Raw genomic sequence first — 19,141 nt, 5'->3', positions numbered from 1 at the left:
TGTTGGAAGAAGTGTAGCCATGGTACTCCTTGGAGGCCAGGATGGCCAAACTTCATCTCTCATAATTCAGACATATTGTCAGGAAGGACCAGTCACTGGAGAAGGATCTCTTTTTTGCTAAGGTGGAGGGTCAGACAGAAAGAGGAAAACCTCCCAGCCAGCTGGATTGGCAAAGTGGCAACATCAATGGGTTCAAGCGTGGCAGCAATTGTGAGGCTGGCCCAGGACTGGGCAGTAGCTTGTTCTGTTGTGCATTGTGTCGTTATGAGTCGGTACCAACTCAAAGACACATAACAACAACAACAACAACATGCCTGATCACTTTTTTAATGAATCAAAATTGCAAAGAAATTTCTCTGCCCTTTCCTTTTTTCTCTATCAATTTGGACTTATGGTGACCCTAAACTTCAGAGTAGAACTGCACAGAGAAATTTCAATAATTGTGATCTTTCAAATATAGATTATCTAGTCTTTCTTGTGAATCACCTCTAAGCAGATTCAAAGCACTGACTTTCAGATTTTTAGCTTAGCATGATAACCATTTGCATTACCCAAAGATCCCCTCTTCCTCTACAGAGGCAAATAAAACGTGAATTGGATTCAATCAGTATTCAGTCTGTGCAATAGCTGAGAATCTCAGTTCTTAGACCTCCATGATCACAACAATATTTTTCCTGTCATACTCTTTCTCACTCACTCTTTTAGACATTTACCCTGTATCTTGTCAATTCCAATAATGAAGCCACTTCCTGATGTCAATTTTCAATTTCATGCATACACTTTCTGAAAACCAACATCCCTTTTCATTTTACTCTGTTAGTCATGGCCGTCTTCGTCGTGATGTGCCGTGGAGTCAGTTCCGACTCTTAGTGACCCTGTACAGGTTTTCCAAGGCTATAAATCTTTACAGGAGTAGAAACCCTCATCTTTTTCTCATGGAACAGCTGGTAGTTTTGAATTGCTGACCTTAATTAAGGTTTGCAGCCCAATTTGTAACCGCTACACTACCAGAGCTCCTTTACCCTATTAGTATACTCAGTTATTTGATACTTTTAGATGGCCGTCTATTGTAATTCATCATCTGTCTATTCCACCTTTTTTGAATTTTCTTTCTTGTAGAATAAAACTCTATTACATAAAAATAATCGCTGATTCAAATAATTTTTAATATCTTGTTTCTGTGTCTTAGAAATCCCTACTTGTGAAATAAACTTTTTGGCAAGCTAATCTACACCAATATCCTATCAACTTTATGTGGCTCATGTAAAACACAGTTGTGCTAATTTAATCTCACCAGGAGTGAATCCTGGATTGGTGGTGACTCTTTATGAAAGTAGTGGAGTCTCTAAAAGCTTTTACAATATTAATTTTCCCATGAAAGAATATAGGATTATGAACACAGAATGCAACAGACACTTCAAATCCTGGTGTGGCACTGGACGGCACTGGACGGCTAACAAAAGGTCAGCTGTTCAAACTACCACTGTTCCCAGGAAGCCATATACAGGGTCACTATGAGTCAAAACCAACTTCAGCAGCACTTAACAGCAACAACACCGAGGATATATCATATTAGAAAGAGAGAATGGTCCTATTCAATTGTGGTTAAAATGCCTTACATTTGCAAAGTATATAAAACCAAATGACCTTGTGAAAACACTGTTAGGAGTACTTAAAGGATAAGTGGCTTCCCTCATTTAGGGGCCTTATGTTTAAACTTATTGGCATCACAGTAAATCTGCTTCTAAGTAGAACTTAAATCTCTGACCCCAAATCTCAAGTGCTTTCCAGCATGGCCAAGAAGTTTCTAGAAAATACAGTTATTTCTGACAAATGTTCCACATTTTTCCTCTCTCTTCATTTCTAAAATCCACATCTTCCTTTTCTTAAGCTAATGATAGTCCAGTAAATTCAATGAGAATGTTGTTATTGCTAAGTGCTGCTGAGTCAATTCTGACTCATAGTGATCCTGTATAGTGTTTCAGAGGAGTGACTGGTGCATTTGAACCATCGACCTTCCATTTTAAACCTTGCGGTCCAGTGCTTATCCCACAGTGCCACATGAAATCAAATGGAAATTACCTTTTTCTCCTACCAGCAACCTCATTTGCCTTTATATACTTAGTCTTTCATTCTGTTACAATATAAAAATAAAACTTATTCTTATGTCTTCTCAGGAAGACAAAGTAAAATAGTATAATGAATTGTACAAAGAACCGGAGTTAGAACACAAAAAGGAAAGAACATCATCAGTATTTTCAAGTTGAAAGAACTAAAGAAAACATTATATCCTTGACTTGAAATATCCGTAGTATTTCCATTGCCTGATATGCATGTGGAAGTTGGACAACAAATAAGATATTAGAATAGTTGGTGCATTTAAATGATAGTGTTAGAGAGAAATATTGAAAATACCCTGCACTGCCAAAAGAACAAACAGATCTATCTTGGAAGAAGTACAATGAGAATGCTCCTTAGAGTCAAGGATGGCAAGACTTTGTCTCTCCTACTTTGGAAAAGTTGTCAGGAGGTGCCAGTCTCTAAAGAAGGGCCTCATACTTTGAAAAGTGGAGGATCCGTGAAAAAGAAGACCCTCAGTGAGATGGATTGACAAAGTGGCAGCAACAGTGGGCTCAAGCATAACACAGATTTTGAGATTGTTCTGTTGTGCATAGGATCACTATGATTTGGAACTGACTCAATAATACCTAACAGCATGACAACAATGACTGAAATGTTGAATGACACAGCAAGCATCCAAAAAGGATGGAAGAAATACAGCATCACTTTACCAAAAAGAATTGGCTGTGGCTACTACAAGAATAAAGGAGCTCTGGTAGCATGGTGGTTATGAATCAGGCTGCGAGCCGCAATGCCAGCAGTTTGAAACTACCAGCGGTTCCACGGGAGAAAGATGAGTCTTTCTGCTCCCATAAAGATTTACAGCCTCGAAAACCCTGTGCAAGGTCGCTATGAGTTGGAACCAACTCCACAGCACTTAACAACAACAACAACAACTACAAGAATAAGCAAGTCATTCCCCGAGAAGCCATGAAGGCAAGCAATCAAGTCTCTTCAGAACAAACCCCCCTCCAAGACTGAAACTCATAGGTAACACATGAGCAGGCATGTAAGCTTTCTGGCAATCACATTGGTCTACTGGTAAATGGAAGAGGAGGAAAGGCAGCGATGAAGAAATAGGCTGAGTTCAACCATGTTCCATAGGCTCCTGACATGGAGATGAGATAGAGAAGAGGAAGGTCTGGTTGGTCCAAAGTGTGGTGAGACCTGGGGACTCCAGAACCCATGGATAAGGACATAGCCACAGAGGGCTAGAGCTGAGAGTGAAACATCAAGATGATTTGAAGTGAGGGGAGACACAGAGAACACCCAAACTTGCAGATAGTACCCATTTGACCTAGCCTTGATGGCTTGATAATCAGAACCTGACTAGAGTAAGACAAAAAAAAAAAAAAAATTTGTTAAAGGAAATGAAGGTAAATTACTATAGTTTGATGAACTTGGCCTATATTCATGGATATAGTAGCTCAAAATACCAATATAGAGGGAAGGCATGTTCACATCAAGGATCAATACTATCCCCACTGTGTGTAAGGTAGATAGGGACAGGCAACTTAGACATTGGCTACCTAAAATGAGGGGCCAATAAGGCATGAAGTGACTGGCTTTCAAATTTACAAGAAGAAGTTTAGCTTAAAAGTATGCGAGAGAAGTAGAGTCCCTACTGAATAGTTTTCATCTTGTCTAGATGGATCTGGGGAAAAGAGATGGGGATAAGATTCTTATGATTAATAGTGAGTAATTGTTACCATGACTAATTGTGACTGTCACAACTGTAAAGGTAGAAATTTTGTAACAAAAACGGGGTAGTAGTTAATCTTACAGTCCAGAAATGGAGGACCCTAGGACCATCAAGGGAGAAGAGTACAAATGTAGTATCCAGAGAAGCAGCAACACCAGAGATTGAGGCAGAGATGAAAACATGGAGAGAGGGAGCAACCAAGACCCTAGACTCCTGGAAAGAGAGGAACTGAGTGCTGGCAGCCAGGAGGCAGGCTTGCAGAATGTGCCCCTTTGTTGCTTAAATTATTATATATTCCTGAGTGTTTTGTGTACATCACCCTCCCTCTCCCCCCCAAAAAAATAAAAACAGAGGAAATGGAAACAAATACTGTTGAATGATGATGCACAGAGGAGATTATAATCATTGCAATGAAACGATGGTGTAAAGCGATGTTCTCCCATGTAGACTATTACTCAGTTCACAAAAAAAAAAAAAAAAAAGAATTGGCTGATGTACAATAGTTGCAGTTCCGAAAGGTAATATATAATCAAGAACCAGTAGTAATAAAGAAATATGTCCAAGTGACCCTGATAGCATTGAAAAAACAAGCTTCAGAAATTGATGGAATACAAATTGAAATATTTCAACAAACTGATCCAGCACTAGAAGTGGCCATTAATATATGTCAAGAAATTCGGAATACAACTACATGGCCAACTTATTGGAAGAGATTCATATTTGTGTCCATTCCATAGAAAGGGGGTGGTGCAGAATGCAGATATTGTCAAACAATATCATTAATATCACACACAAGTAAACGTTTGCTGGAGAGAATTCAAAAATGGTCGCAGCAGCACATTGACAGTCAGCTGCCAGAAATTCAAGATGAATTCAGAAGAGGATGTGGAAAAAAGAATATGATTATAGCTGATGTCAGGTGAATATTTGCCTGAAAGCAGAGGCTACCAGAAAGATGTTTACTTGTATTTTATTGACTATGCAAAGATATTCACTTGTGTGGACCACAACAAATTCTGAATTATATTTTGAAACATAGGAAACCCAGAACATTCCATTGTGCTCATTGTTCTCATGTGGAAACTGTTCATAGAAGAAAAGGCAGTCATTTAAATAGATCAAGGAGATACTGTGTAATTTAAAACTAGGAAAGATGGGCGTCAGGATTGTATCCTTTCACCCTATTTATTCAACTGTATGATGAACAAATAATCTAGAAAGTTGTACTATAAGAAGAGCAGATTTCAGGATTGGAGGAAGGTGCACTAACAATCTGTGATATACAGATGACACATTATTGAATCACAGGAAAATATTTGTGTAAGTAAACAATCAGATTAGCAAATATGAATGATAAAACTGTTACTTCCTGATCATAGCTAATCCATAAATTAGAGAAGCATTGCTTCCTTTACAGTAAAACTGAGAAATTCTCTCAGTGTAAAGAAGCATGGGAAATATACATCCCCATTACTGACCCACTGTGTGGTTTTAAAACATTTTCAATGATTCCAATAACATGTTAATTGATTTTTTTTAATGTGACTGCAGACTTTTCCCCATACGTATTTTTGTTTTAAATGTGTTAAAACTTGGGGACACAAATCTAATATGTCTTGATATAAATGTGGATCACAAATACCCTATTAGGAGATACACATTTAGTGAAGTTTTATCCTTGTTACATTGTAAAATAAACTGCTGTTATTATGTGCCATCAAGTTCATATCTGAGCCCAATGTTGCAGCCACTTTGTCGGTCCATCTCACTGATGACCTACCCTTTTTTTTCCCTTTACTTCACCAAGTTAAAATCACCTTTGTTGTTGTTAAGTGCAGTCAAGTGGAATCTGATTCATAGTGATCCTAGATGTTTAAAAAAATGTGTGTTAAAATTGGATAATGAATAAGGAAGATCATAGATGAATCAAAGCATTTGAATGATGGTGTTGGTGAAGAATACTGAAAGTACCATGGACTGCCAGAAGAACAAACAAATTTGTCTTGGAAGAAGAACAGTCAGAATGCTCCTTAGAAGTGAGAATAGTGAGACTTAAACTCTCATTTTGGGGGAATGTTGTCAGGAGGGATCACTCCCTGAAGAAGGACAGCATGCTTGATAAAAAAAATAGAGTAAAAGATGGATTGACACAGTGGCAGCAACAATGAACTCAAACATAACAACAGTGGTGAGGATGGCACGCAGGACTGGGCAGTGTTTCATTCTGTAGTGCATAGGGTCACCAGGAGTTGGCACCAACTCCAAGGCAACTAACAGCAACCCCAAAGTACAGATGCTTCACTCCAGACATATTAAATGAGAATTTCTGAAGGTGGTGTGCCACTGAAGGATAAACACTGCACTGCTAACCATAAGGTCGGTTGTTCAAACCCACCAGCCACTTCTCAGAAACCATATACAGGGTCGCTATGAGTTGGAACTGAGTCAATGACACTTTGTAGGTAATTGTACTATGAAGCCAGGGTTTAGAAGGATTCCCTAGACCAGGGGTGGGAAACCATTTTTCTGCCAAGAGACATTTGAATATTTATAATATCGTTCGAAGGTCATACAAAATTATCAACTTAACCTGCTATATTTGGTTAAACATTTAATTAACTTACCTCTAATGAGATAGCTGGACTCCTGGTATGGCTCTGTAGGCTGAGCACTGGACTGCAAACCACAAGGTCAATGCTTCAAGCCTACTAGCTGCTCCTAGGAAACCCTATACAGGGTCGCTGTGTGTCAGAATATATGTAACAGCACTTAACAACAACAACAATGTGATAGCTGGAACTGTGGTTGTCTTAGCAGGACCAGATGAAATGATTTCACAGGTCTTATGATGTGGTTCTATGGGTTAATGTGCCAGATTGAAAAGCCATTTGAACTGCAAGGTCGGTGGTTCAAGCTCACCAGCTGCTCCTCGGAAACCCTATACAGGGTCACTATGGGTTGGAATTGAGTCAACAGCACTTCACAGCAGCATACAGTCTGCCCTAAACAAGTATTTCTTACATGGGATGGTTTTGCCCATCCCCACCCCAAGCATGGAAACTTGGTCAATGTCTGGATATATTTTTGATTGTCACAACTGATTTACAACTGAAACTGAGTTACTAGTATATTGTGGACAGATGCCAAAGACACTGAATGTCTAACACTAAACACCTTGCAAAGCACAGGCTAGTCCTAATAAGAAATAATTATTTGATCAACAATGCCAATTGTACTGAAATTAAGAATCCCTTCTCTAATACATGTTTTGATTCTAGTCTCACTTGAACGTTCCATGTATTCTCATGGAGATCAGAGGGAATTTAATTGTTCTCAGTGCTAAGTATCAGGACTTGTGAGATTTGTTCTTAACCTTTCTGAGTTTGGACAGAGCCTGACAATTAGGAGTAACCAACAGGAGAAGCAGAAAAAGACATGGACTCCTACAAGATACCATTCTTTACATTCCAATTTTAGTTATAGATCTGGTGATTTTGAATTTTTACCATAAAAATTAGATCTTATTCTTTTTTATCTTTATTAAGTGTATTTTTTGCCTTTTTTGAAATAATCATATTGATATTTTTGCTTTATTTTTACAGTATAAGGAAGAAATCAGAACATGAATCGGAAATTCAAAGTTTGTTGAAACTGAAGGCAAAAAATAGCGAAATGCTTAAACATCTATACAAGGAAGCTTATAACATCGGTGCTATTTTCCACCTCACTAAATTTAAAACAGATGAATTGGAAGGAAAAGTGGCAGATGTGAGAAGAAAATTCAAGGTTATGTATCTTTATGCTCTTCTTATTTCTGAAAAGACAAACAAAAACCTGAATTTTATTGATGTAATCTTGATAGATTTTATTTTAATGGATTGCATAGTGGTTACAAGTTTGGTTGCTAACCTCAAGGTCATCAGTTTGAAACCACCAGCCGTTCTGTGGGAGAAAGATGAGGCTTTCTGCTCCCATAAAGATTGACAGCCTCGGGAGTCCTTTGCAGGGTCTCTGTAAGTCGGAACTGAATCCACGGCACACCACTACCAACACCAATCTTAAACACAAAACCAAAAATGCTTGTAAAATCAAAAGAAAATCATCTCTTTCCAGAGACCCAGCCTGAATAGAATAGAATGAGGGGCTAATCAGCCTTGTGTCTACTTTGCCATTACTGACCGGAAACTACCTAGAGCATGAGATGAGTGGTGTGCAGTTTAGCCTTATCTTACACATTTAATACATACTATAAACTTTGGTGGGTAAGTAAATGGTTTCTAACAGAAAGATTGATGACGCCAATCTACCAGATGCTCCCTGGGAGAAAGATATTGCTTTTACAGTAAAGATGTACAGCCTCGGAAACCCAGTGGAGCAGTTCTACTCTATATTATGGGACTGTTCTAAGTCTGAATCAAATTCAATGACACACAGTAATTACAAGTTTTTGCATACGGTAGGAAAAGAAAATGGTAAGAAGGGCCCTTGGACTCTATGTTAAGTAAGATCTACATTAGATTTGGAAATTACTGGCTTTCACAGCACCAAGCAATTTATAGACCACAATGTAGTAGAAACAACTGCTCACATGATCCTAACCAGTCCTGATACATAAGATTAATAGCCACTGTCAACTGTTTTTGCATGGAGACATGGAAATTCAGCCCATTTTGCTATATGTGCAGAACTATTTTAACAGACTGATTTCATCCATCACACATTTCCAATCTTTGAAATATTCATATTAAAGATTTATGGTTATATAATTGACTGGAAAATATATACTATAATTTGTATACTATGTGCTAGATCTGTCTATCATGAACTTCAGCAGAGACTTTCCCTTGGGCTATTTACATTTATTACATGTGCATTGTCTACCAATAAATGTTTGAGAATGGACAGATTGAGTTTTCCTCACTTTAGCCCAGTTGTTCAATTTATCTGATATAACACACTTATGTTTCTCCCAATGAGTATTCAATCGATTCACCAATTCTTATGTGTTATAGAGTAAGGTACAAATTGTGTGTAGTAAAACTTAACATTAAAAAATATATATATGTATGTATATATATGAAACATGATTTCCAAAAACCCACTACCATGGTGAGTTTATTCTGACTCACAGCAACCCTATAAGACAAGATAGACTTGCCCCATCGTGTTTCTAAGGCTCTAAATCTTCACAGAAGCTAACTGACACATCTTTCTCCCATGGAGCAGCTGTTGGGATCCAACTGCTGACCTTTTGGTTAGCAACTAAGTGCTTAATCATTGTGCCACCAGGGTGCCGCTTCATATTTATTTTTGTTTTTACATATAACCCTATAGTGTTGTATATAATTTAAAAAACTGATATGTATTGCCCTGTGACTAATAATTAATCTACCAATGTCATTTAGAGAATAAGTAAAGATATCATCATTGATTTATAGGGTCACTTCATAATGTGTAGTATTATTTCCATTCACAGGATATCCTGGGTATCATTCACATGTTTTCCCATAGATGTCACAAACTACATTGAATTCTTCAAACCAAATTGCTTCCATCCATCACTTACCTGTCAGTTTGCTGTACTGTTGTGGCTTGTGTGTTGCTGTGATTCTGAAAGTTATGCCGCCTGTGTTTTAAATACCAGCAGGGTCACCTACCTGCTGGATAAGTTTCATATGAGCTTCCAGACGAAACCAGACAGGAAAGAGGAGACACAGATTCTTTCTGAATATTGAGCCACTTAAAACCTTATTAATACCAGTGGAACACTCTCAGGTAGAACCAGACTATTGAATATTGAAACATTATAAAATCACCAGAATATTGTTATATATAGTGCCAGAAAATGAATCCTTTAGCTTGGAAGGCATTCAAAATATGACTGGGGAAGAGCTGCCTCTTCAAAGTTCAGTTGACCGTGATGTCATGAAGGGAGCAAAGTTTTGGGGACTTTCTTTTTGCTGATGTGGTGCAACTCAAAACGAGGAGAAACAGCTGTAAACATCCATTAATAATTGGAACATGGAATGTAGTAAGTATGAATCTAGGAAAATTGGAAGTTGCCAAAAATGAAATAGAATGTATAAACATCACTATCCTAGCTGAGCTGAAGGAATACACAGTCACTGATATTGGCCATATTGAATCTGATATTCACATGGTTGACTATGCCTGGAATGACAATTTGAAGAGAAATGGCATCACATTTATCATCAAAAAAGAACATTTCATGATCTATCTTGAAATAAATCTCTGTCTGACTATGATTGGATAATATTCATATGTCTACAACAAAGACAACTTAATAAAATTATTCAAATTTATGTACCAATCACTAAATTCATTGATGATGAAATTGAAGACTTACACTATATTCTTCAGTCTGAAATTGATCAAATATGAAACTAAGATGTAATGATAATCACTGGCAATTGGAATGCAAAGTTGGAAACAAAGAGGATGGATCAGTAGTTGGAAAATACGACCTTGGTGACAGAAATGATGCTGGAGACTGCATGATAGAATTTTGCAAGACCAATGATTTGTTTATTGCAAATATGAGTTTTAAACAAAATAAAAGGCAACTGTACACATGAACCTCACTAGATGGCACACATGGAAATCAAACTGACTACATCTGTGGAAAGAGATGATGGAAATGCTACAAATCATCCCTGAAAACAAGGCCAGGGACTTATTATGGAACTGCCCATCAATTATTCATAATGCAAGTTCAGTTTGAAGCTAAAGGGGGAAAAAAGTCATCTTGAATATATCCCACCTGAATTTAGAGAACTCTCAAGAAGAGATTTGATGCATTAGACACTAATTAGAGAAGAATAGAAGAGTTGTGGGATGACATCAAGAACATCATAGAGGAAGAAAGCAAAAGGTCATTAAAAGCCCAGAAAGAAGAACGGGATCAAAATGGATGTCAGAAGAGACTCTGAAACTTTCTCACCAGTGTAGAGATGCTACAGAAAATGGGGAAAAAATGAGGAGGTAAAAAAGCTGAATAGAAAATTTCAAAGGGCAGCCTGAGAAGGCAAAGTCAAATATTATAACAAAATGTACAAAGATCTGGAGTTAGAAAACCAAAAGGAAAGAACATGGTCAGCATTTCTTATACTGAGAGAACTGAAAAAAAATCCAAGCCTTGACTTGCAATATTGATGAGTTCTGTGGAAAAACATTGAATGATGCAGAAAGCATTAAAAAAAAAAAAAAAGAAAAGAAAAAAAAAGGAATACGAAACAGGGGAGAGACCCAAAGGAACACCCAAACTTTCAGATAGTACCCATTTGACTTTGATGGCTTGGTGACCAGAGCTCAACTAGAGGAACATAAAGAAATTTGATAAAGAAAGCAAGTATAAATTGCTACAATTTGATGACCTTGACCTATATTTACAGACGTAGTAACTCAAAACACCAACTGAGAGGGAAGGAGACTTCACATCAAGGATCAAGCTTATCCTCTTGGTATACAGGGTTGATAGACATTGACTACCTAAAATGGGGTGGGGACTATAAAGGCACGAAGTGGCTGGCTCACAAGTTTTCAAGAGGGAGTTTAGTTTCACAGTGTGTGGAGTAGTAGAACCCCACTGAATAGTTTTCATCTTATCTAGATGGGTCTGGTAAAAGGAGATGGGGGATAGGATTCTTTCGATTCAATAGTGAGTAATTTTTAAAATGACTAATTACAATTATCACAACTTTAAAGGTAGAAGTTTTATAACATAAAGGGGAGAGCAGTTAATCTTACAGTCCAGAAACAGTGGACGCTAGGACCATCAAAGGAGAAGAGCATGAGCAGAATGTGAGACCCTAACCAGAGAAGCAGTGACACCAGAGATGAAGGCAGAGATGATCGCATGGAGAGATAGAACAGCTGAGGACTCTAGACTCATGGAAAGAGAAAGGCTATGTGCTGGCAGACTTGCAGAATGTGCCTTTTGGTTATTTAAATGATTTTCTATTCCTGAATGTTTTTCTGTACATTAAAAAATAATAAACAAACAAACAAAAACAGAGGGAATAGAATCAAATATTGTTAAATGATGATGTATGGAGGAGATTGTAATCACTGCAGTTAAACAAAATATGACAGGATGAGTGCAAAACCAATGTTCTCCTATGTAAACTATCACTCAATTCACAACAAAAGCTTTAAAAAGAAAGATGGATGGAATACAGAGTCAATGTACCAAAAATAAGTGGTCCATGTTCAACCATTTCAGGAGGTAGCACATAATCAAGAGCCAATGATACTGAAAGAAGTAATAGAAGGTGTACTGAAGACATTGGCAAAGAACACCACGCCAGGAACTGTTGTTGTTAGGTACCATCGAGTCGGTACTGACTCATAGTGACCTTTTGCACAGCAGAATGAAACACTGCCCGATCCTGGGCCAACCTCACTACTGTTGCCACGCATGAGTCCATCAATGCTACCAGTTGGCCAATCCATCTCGTTGGTGGAATGCAAATTGAAATCTTTCAACAAATTGATGCGGCACTGGAGCCACTCTCTCATCTATGTCAAGTTATTTGGAAGACAGCTACCTGACCAACTGATTGGAAGAAATCCATATGTGTGTCCATTCCAATGAAAGGTGACCCAAGGGAATGCAGAAATCGTTAGACAGTATCATTAATATTGCATGCAAGTAAAACTTTGCTGAAGATAGTTCAAAAACGTCTGTAATAGTACATTGATAGGGAACTGCCAGAGGTTCAAGCTGAATTCAATTGAGGATGTGGAATGAGTTATATTATTGCTGGCATCAAATGGATCTGGGCTGAAAGCAGATCCTACCAAGTTTTGGGCGTCTGTTACCAAGAAGGGCAGGTTACCCAATAACAAGGTACACTTGGGCTGACTGTGTTTTCTTACTAATTTGTAGTGAACAATTTTGTAATTTCACATGATGTGGTGAAAAATATGTGAAGCTGTTCACTAAAGATTAGTTAATAAGCACAAGTCAGTCCATGCTAATGTTGCTTATTGGATCAGCCGTGCCTGTCAGGGATTGTAAATCTGAAAAGAGGCTTTGATTCTGTAGGAAGGTGCTGTGGGGCAAATGCCAGTCATAACTAGGAGCAGAATCTTTGATGTAGTAAAAAATGTGAAATTGCTCATTACAGATTAATATGTAAGCACAAATAAATTCATGCTTACCTTTACGTACTGAGTAACACAACAGGGGTTACTGATGTGGGAGGTAGGATCTCTGGCAATGTTTTTACTAGACTGAGAATAGCTTGCTTCCAAATGTAGCCTCAAAATTTAACAGAGAGGGACGAGCCTTGTACCTTATGTAGGTCGATTGCCAGCCCCTTCAGCATGGGTTTAATTCTCTGTTGTGTTGGCCTGTGAGACAATATCTTGGCCAGGTCCAGCGAGGAGGATGCCATTGATATTATTCAAATTTGAGTTTCTGTTGAAAGTGTAGACTAGACATCTATCTGTCTGGAAAACAAAACATATTAATTGCCGCGCTAGTCACTTTTACCTTAGACAACTGGGGAAAGTTGTGTTGCTGATCTTCAAGTGGGAAGACGAATTGTAGTCGACTATACACTTCTGAGAGTCCTGGTGTGGTGCTGTGGGTTAATGTGCCAGACTCCAAAGCCATTTGAACTGCAAGGTCAGTGGTTCAAACTCACCAGCTGCTCCTTGGAAACCCTATACAGGGTCCCTATGGGTCGGGATCGACTCAATGGCACTTAACGATAACAAGATCAACATACACTTTTGAAGGTGATGTTTCTGTCTCTTTAACTCTGCCCTGAAGAATTCCATACTTTTCCATTTACACCACATCAAAATTGCAGTTTGCATCTTCTCAAAGGACACAAATCTTACTCCTTTGAAATGTTATTTGTGTTTTGAGAACAAAAAGAAATCTTAAAGGGCAAAATCAGGGCTCTAAAAGGAAATTCTTATAGGGCAGCTCTTCATTTCCTTGAAGAATGAGCAGGTGCATTTCATGACAAAAACAAAAAAATTCCTTGGTGCAAACGTCTGGGTGCCTTCTCACCAATACAGTTTTCAATTGTCTTAAAATTTCTAATAAGGCCTTGTGGTTGTCCTGTGTCCTTCAAGAGAATCTATCAAGATGAATCCTTTGGAGTCTCCAAAACCAGTTGCTGTAACCATCTGAGTTGCCCTTACTGCCTTGAATTTAACTGGCTGAGTAGATCTCCTTCAAAGCCCCCATTTTGAGTAGATAGTACAAGATTTACCCCCCATTATGTTTTGTCTTGCCTAAAAAAAAAATTATGGAAAAATCAGATACCCGATCTTCACATAACACTTTTATTTTAGTATCCTTTTTTTTTTCTTCTTTTTCCTAAAGTACCCTAACAAGACTAAGACAAGTATACTACTGAGAAAACTTGTCTGCAGCCATCCACACTAATTGCAGAAACATGTTTTGTTTGTATTAAACCTGTACATGTATGAACTGGAAACCTAGTCGCAATCAGTCTTGAATTGTTTGTCAGGAGTAATTCTGAAACACAATGATTTTGACTCAGGACTCAAGCTTCTTAAATGATCAGACTTCAGAACATTTACTATCTGACAAGGTCACTCCATAGCCACATCCCCAGCTCACAGAGGAGATCTTTGGCCCCAGCTGATGTTTTCGATTGACAGTTTGCCTGTGTTGTCATGAGGCCGACAGTAGGGTGGGCAGTCTTCCAGCCATAAAAATCTGTATTAACAAGGTTCATGTGGTGTGGGTCCAAAGGCTCCTCTGTGAGGCATAACCATTTTCTGCATCAGTTGTGCAAGGTTTCTCAGCAATGACACCTAATTCTACAATTTCCGGCCTTATTAGGTGGTACTTGCTCCCTGTCAAATGCATTCTATACAGCCAAGCAGTTCTTTCTCATTTAGTTCCTGGACAAAGACCTTGTGGAAATATTGGCCCTCCTCTTGATGATAAAGAGGGAGGCGTTTTTTCCTCCAACTGAGAATTGGTGTTGTTAAATATCTTTGAGTCTGTTCTGATCTGTAGCAACCCTATTTAGAGTTTCCGAGGAGAGACCTTGTGGCTAGTGGTCGAGTGGTTATTCTGCAGTGCCACATGATCAACTCTCCTTTTTTGGCATTGTCCTTTTGTTTTCTCTATTTTTACCACTTTTTTCTGTGAGAGCAGTAGCTCTGTCCGACAAGCAGTGGACTTTTGGGGACAAGGAAAAGGGAGAAGAAAAAGAAAAAGACTGGTGATAGATCAGATAGGCACAGTGGGACCATCTTGAAATTTCTCAGGCAGTTGTGAAGGCAAGAGTCCATAAGGTGGCACTACAGAATTATGCTTAATTTTCTGCTGTTGTTTCCTGGATGATTTACTATTTTTATATTGTTTCCCTCCCCTCCCCACCCCCACTTTTTCTGTTTGCAGTTTTATTCTTTGTCCTCCTTTTCTCTTGTGGAAGTGTTTTCTCTTCTTGCCTCACCTGACATGAGACAGCAACTGTGGCTATACAGCCCAACCACAGCTGCAACTTCCTTAACTCCCACCAATTGGGCAATACAACAACAAATGTCAACTAAAATCATCCAGAACTGAACTTCACAAACACCAGTGAATGGTGCACAAGTGCATCTCTTGAACAAGCCCACCAGAAGGCAGTTGGTGAGTGCCTAAGAATGCACCAACATATACTCATCAACTTAATACAAATCCAATGATAGCACAATCACTCAGAAACAACAGATAATCTCTGTTCACATAAAGAAACAATACATAGTAGCTCAAACACACAACAAAGAGGTAGAGCTAGAAAATGTTTCTGAGGAAAAAGAGGTACTGGAACTACCTGAAAAAGTATTCATGCTTGAGTTTCTTCAAACTATTGATAAAAAGTTCAAAGAAAACAAGGAAGAATTCAGAAAAGTGCTACAGGAAAAAAATCAAACAAAATAAATAAGCTGTAGGAAACAATGCAATGCCTGCAAACAGAAATCCAAATGATTAATACTAAGATATCACAAAAAGAAAATACACTGAAAAGGCAAAGGGGTAGATTTGCATAAATGGATGACAGAATTAGTAAAATGGAAGGTAATTTTTTTAATACTAGCAAGTTAGAAGAACAATCAGAAAAAACAATGAAAACATGCAAAAAGAGCCTAAGATTCATGTGTGACAACATGAATAGTAATAACCTACAAGTGAGTGGAATTCCAGAACAGGAAGAGACAAAGAAAACCACAGAAAAAATCATCAGAGAGCTGCTGGAACAAAGTTTCTGTAATATCACGAAAGACGAGAACATAAGCATTCAAGAAGCTGAACAAACTCCAAGCAGGATAGACCCTAGAATAAAAAACACCAAGACATATCATAATGAAACTCTCCAAAATCAAAGACAAGGGAAGAATCCCGAAAGCAGCTTGGGAAAAAACGAAATGTTGCCTACAAAGGAAAACTAATAAGATTAAGCTTTGATTTCTCAGCTGAAGCCATGAAGGCAAAAAGTTAATGGGGAGATATATACAAAACTCTGAAACAGAAAAACTGTCCACAAAGAATCATATACTCAGCAAAGCCATCCATCAAATATAAAGGTGAAAATTATTACATTTCAGGATAAACAGAAATTAAAGGACTTTTTAAAAGCCACGTAAATGCTCCAAAAGATACTAAAGTGGCTCTTTGGACTGAGAAACAACAAGAGCAGACACCAATTAGAGACTGATGTACAGGGCAACACCATCCAGAAGTCAGTCCACATATGGAAGTGTCTGGACTCCTGGTTGGCACTGTAGGTTCATCACTGGAATGCAAACCAGAAGGGTGGTAGAACCAACCCACCAGCTGCTCCTTGGAAACCCTATACAAGGTTGCTATGAGTTGGTACTGACTTGAGGGCACTTAACAACAACAACATAGAAGTGTCCAGAGTAGAACAAAACTACAGACTGAAAATAGGGAATCTGAGATGTCGGTCTACGATCAGGACAACTACATAGCAAAGGGAGGGAAATGTATAGTTACAAATTTCCAGGTATTGAGGAGGTCAGGTAGATTTCAAGTTAAAACAGACTGTTTTAAACTGGAGAAGAAATCAATAAAGTACAGGATAATCTCAAAGAAACTGAAAAGACAAAGCACACAGAAAATGAACTTAGCACAGAAAAGCATGCAGAAGAAACCAGCAGCACCACACAAAAAATCAAACAGCAAAATAGACTGCATTCAACTCATAGCTGTTGATAATTACATTGAACGTCAATGGATTAAAGCAGATAGGCATATAGGGGAACAACAAAACTAGTAAGATGTGCTCATTGTGAATGATGGAATAGTCAATCATTCAAAATCAAAGGGGCAACATGTACCTAAGGACAGTGGTGAGCAGGGATGGGAAGGTGGGTGGAAGGGAAGGTGGATGGAAGTCACCACCAAGAAACAGAAGACTGCTGTTCCATGGAGGGGATTCCAATCATTGAGATGAAACAAAGTGCACCATTATTTGTTGAATGCAAGACTGAAGATCTTGTCTGTAAACCTTCACTCAACCACAATAATAAAAAAAAAAAAAATCAAAGACTATATTGCATTGGGAACATCTGCTGCAAAATACCTATTTAAAATAGTAGAAAGCAAAGATGTCACTTTGAAGACTAAAGTGTACCTGACCCAAGCAATGGTACTTTTAATTGCCTTATATGCATATGAAAGCTGGTCAATGATTAAGAAAGATTGGAGAAGAATTGATACCTCTGAATTACGGTAAAGAATATTGAATATGCCATGCACTGCCAGAGGAATGTACAAGTCTGTCTTGGAAGAAGTACAAAAATGGAAGGTCCCTTAGAAGTGAGTATGGAGAGGCTTTTTCTCATGTAGTTTGGACATGTTACCAGGAGAGACCTGTCCCTGGAGAAGGACATCATGCTTAATAAATTAGAGGGTCAGTAAAAAAGGGGAAGACTCTCAGCAATATGGATTGGCACACTGATCTCAACAACGGGCCCCAACATAGCAGAGCATGTGATGCTGCTGCTGGACGGAGTAGTGTTTCATTCTGTTGTACCTAGGGCCCCTATGAGTTGGCACTGAACGGTGGCATCTAACAACAACAACCCAATAGAAATACGAACCATTGCTTAAGGAAATAAAGAAGATTTTAAGTAAATGGAAAGACTTGATATTTTAGTAGACTCCCTATTGTTATCTTACAACTGTTCCCAAATTGATTTATAAATGAAATGCAGTCCCAATTAAAATCCTTGAGAAATGTCATGATTAAATTGTCAAGCTGATTTTAAAATTTGAATATGAAAAGCAAGAATCTTGGGACAGTAAAAATAGTTTTAAAAACCAACCAAGCAAAACACAAATTTGAAGAGCTAGCATTTACACAATTTTCAGTCTTAATATAATGAATGCAACAGTAATTAAAGCCTTTTGGTTTCAATGTAAAAATAGACTTACCCATCAATAAACAGATTACAGAGTCCAGAAATAGACCTACATACAATTGCTCAAGGTGCAAATGAAGTTTTATGGAGAAAGGATAGTATCTCTTTTCTGAAGTTAAAAAAAAAAGAGCATTTACTCTCAACTCACAGCACATACAAATAGTAACTTGAAATATATCATGTAACTAAATGGAAGAGATAAAACTATTCAATTTCTAGAAGGAAATATAGAAGAAAATTCTGAACAGGTTACAAAAGACATGGGACATTAATTTTTTAAAAAAAGAAACCACAGGATGAAAGAAAATACAAAGATTTATCTGATAGAAATTTGCATCTAGAATCCTACAAGTGAATAATAACAGGAAAAATAAAACTATAGACAATGGACAAAATATTTGAAAAGCCACTACATAGAAGAAGATATGGAATGCCCAATATGCACATGAAAAAATGCTCACTATCACTAGATATTGGCAAAATCCAAATGAAAGCCATAATGAATCACTGTTTATTTATTGTTGCTGTTGTTAAGTGCCATTGAGTCATTTCCAACTCATTGCAACCTTGTATAGGGTTTCTGAGGAGCAGCTGGTGAGCTTGAACCACTGACCTTGAAGTTCAAACTAACCTTGCAGTTGAGTGCATTAGCCCGCAGTGCCACACTAGGACTCCACTTACTTATAGCAAGAACAAAATAATAATAATAATATGCAACAGTGCTGATTAATTTCAAAAGCAGCATGCTACCGAAAGAAGCCAAACATAGAAAGACTTCGTTGTTGTTGTTAGGTACCATCAGGTCTGTACTGACTCATAGTAACTTTATGCACAACAGAATGAAACACTGCCCGGTCCTGTGCCATCCTCACT

General features: G+C 37.9%; 1 protein-coding gene across 1 annotated transcript in view; it reads left to right on the top strand.

Annotated features, from left to right (window-relative positions):
- The window catches only part of CCDC178 (coiled-coil domain containing 178), a 585,948-nt gene that overhangs the window by 97,418 nt on the left and 469,389 nt on the right, over positions 1–19,141 (top strand). The window contains exon 11 of the mRNA XM_006835132.1: positions 7,426–7,609. Within this exon, the coding sequence (XP_006835195.1) occupies positions 7,426–7,609 (184 nt within the window). The remainder of the gene's footprint in view (positions 1–7,425; positions 7,610–19,141) is intronic.

This window comes from Chrysochloris asiatica, unplaced genomic scaffold (assembly GCF_000296735.1).
Source record: "Chrysochloris asiatica unplaced genomic scaffold, ChrAsi1.0 scaffold00015, whole genome shotgun sequence".
Classification (NCBI taxonomy): Eukaryota; Metazoa; Chordata; class Mammalia; order Afrosoricida; family Chrysochloridae; genus Chrysochloris; species Chrysochloris asiatica.
The sequence above is the reverse complement of the archived record's forward strand: the minus strand, read 5'-3'. Positions and strand labels throughout refer to the sequence as shown.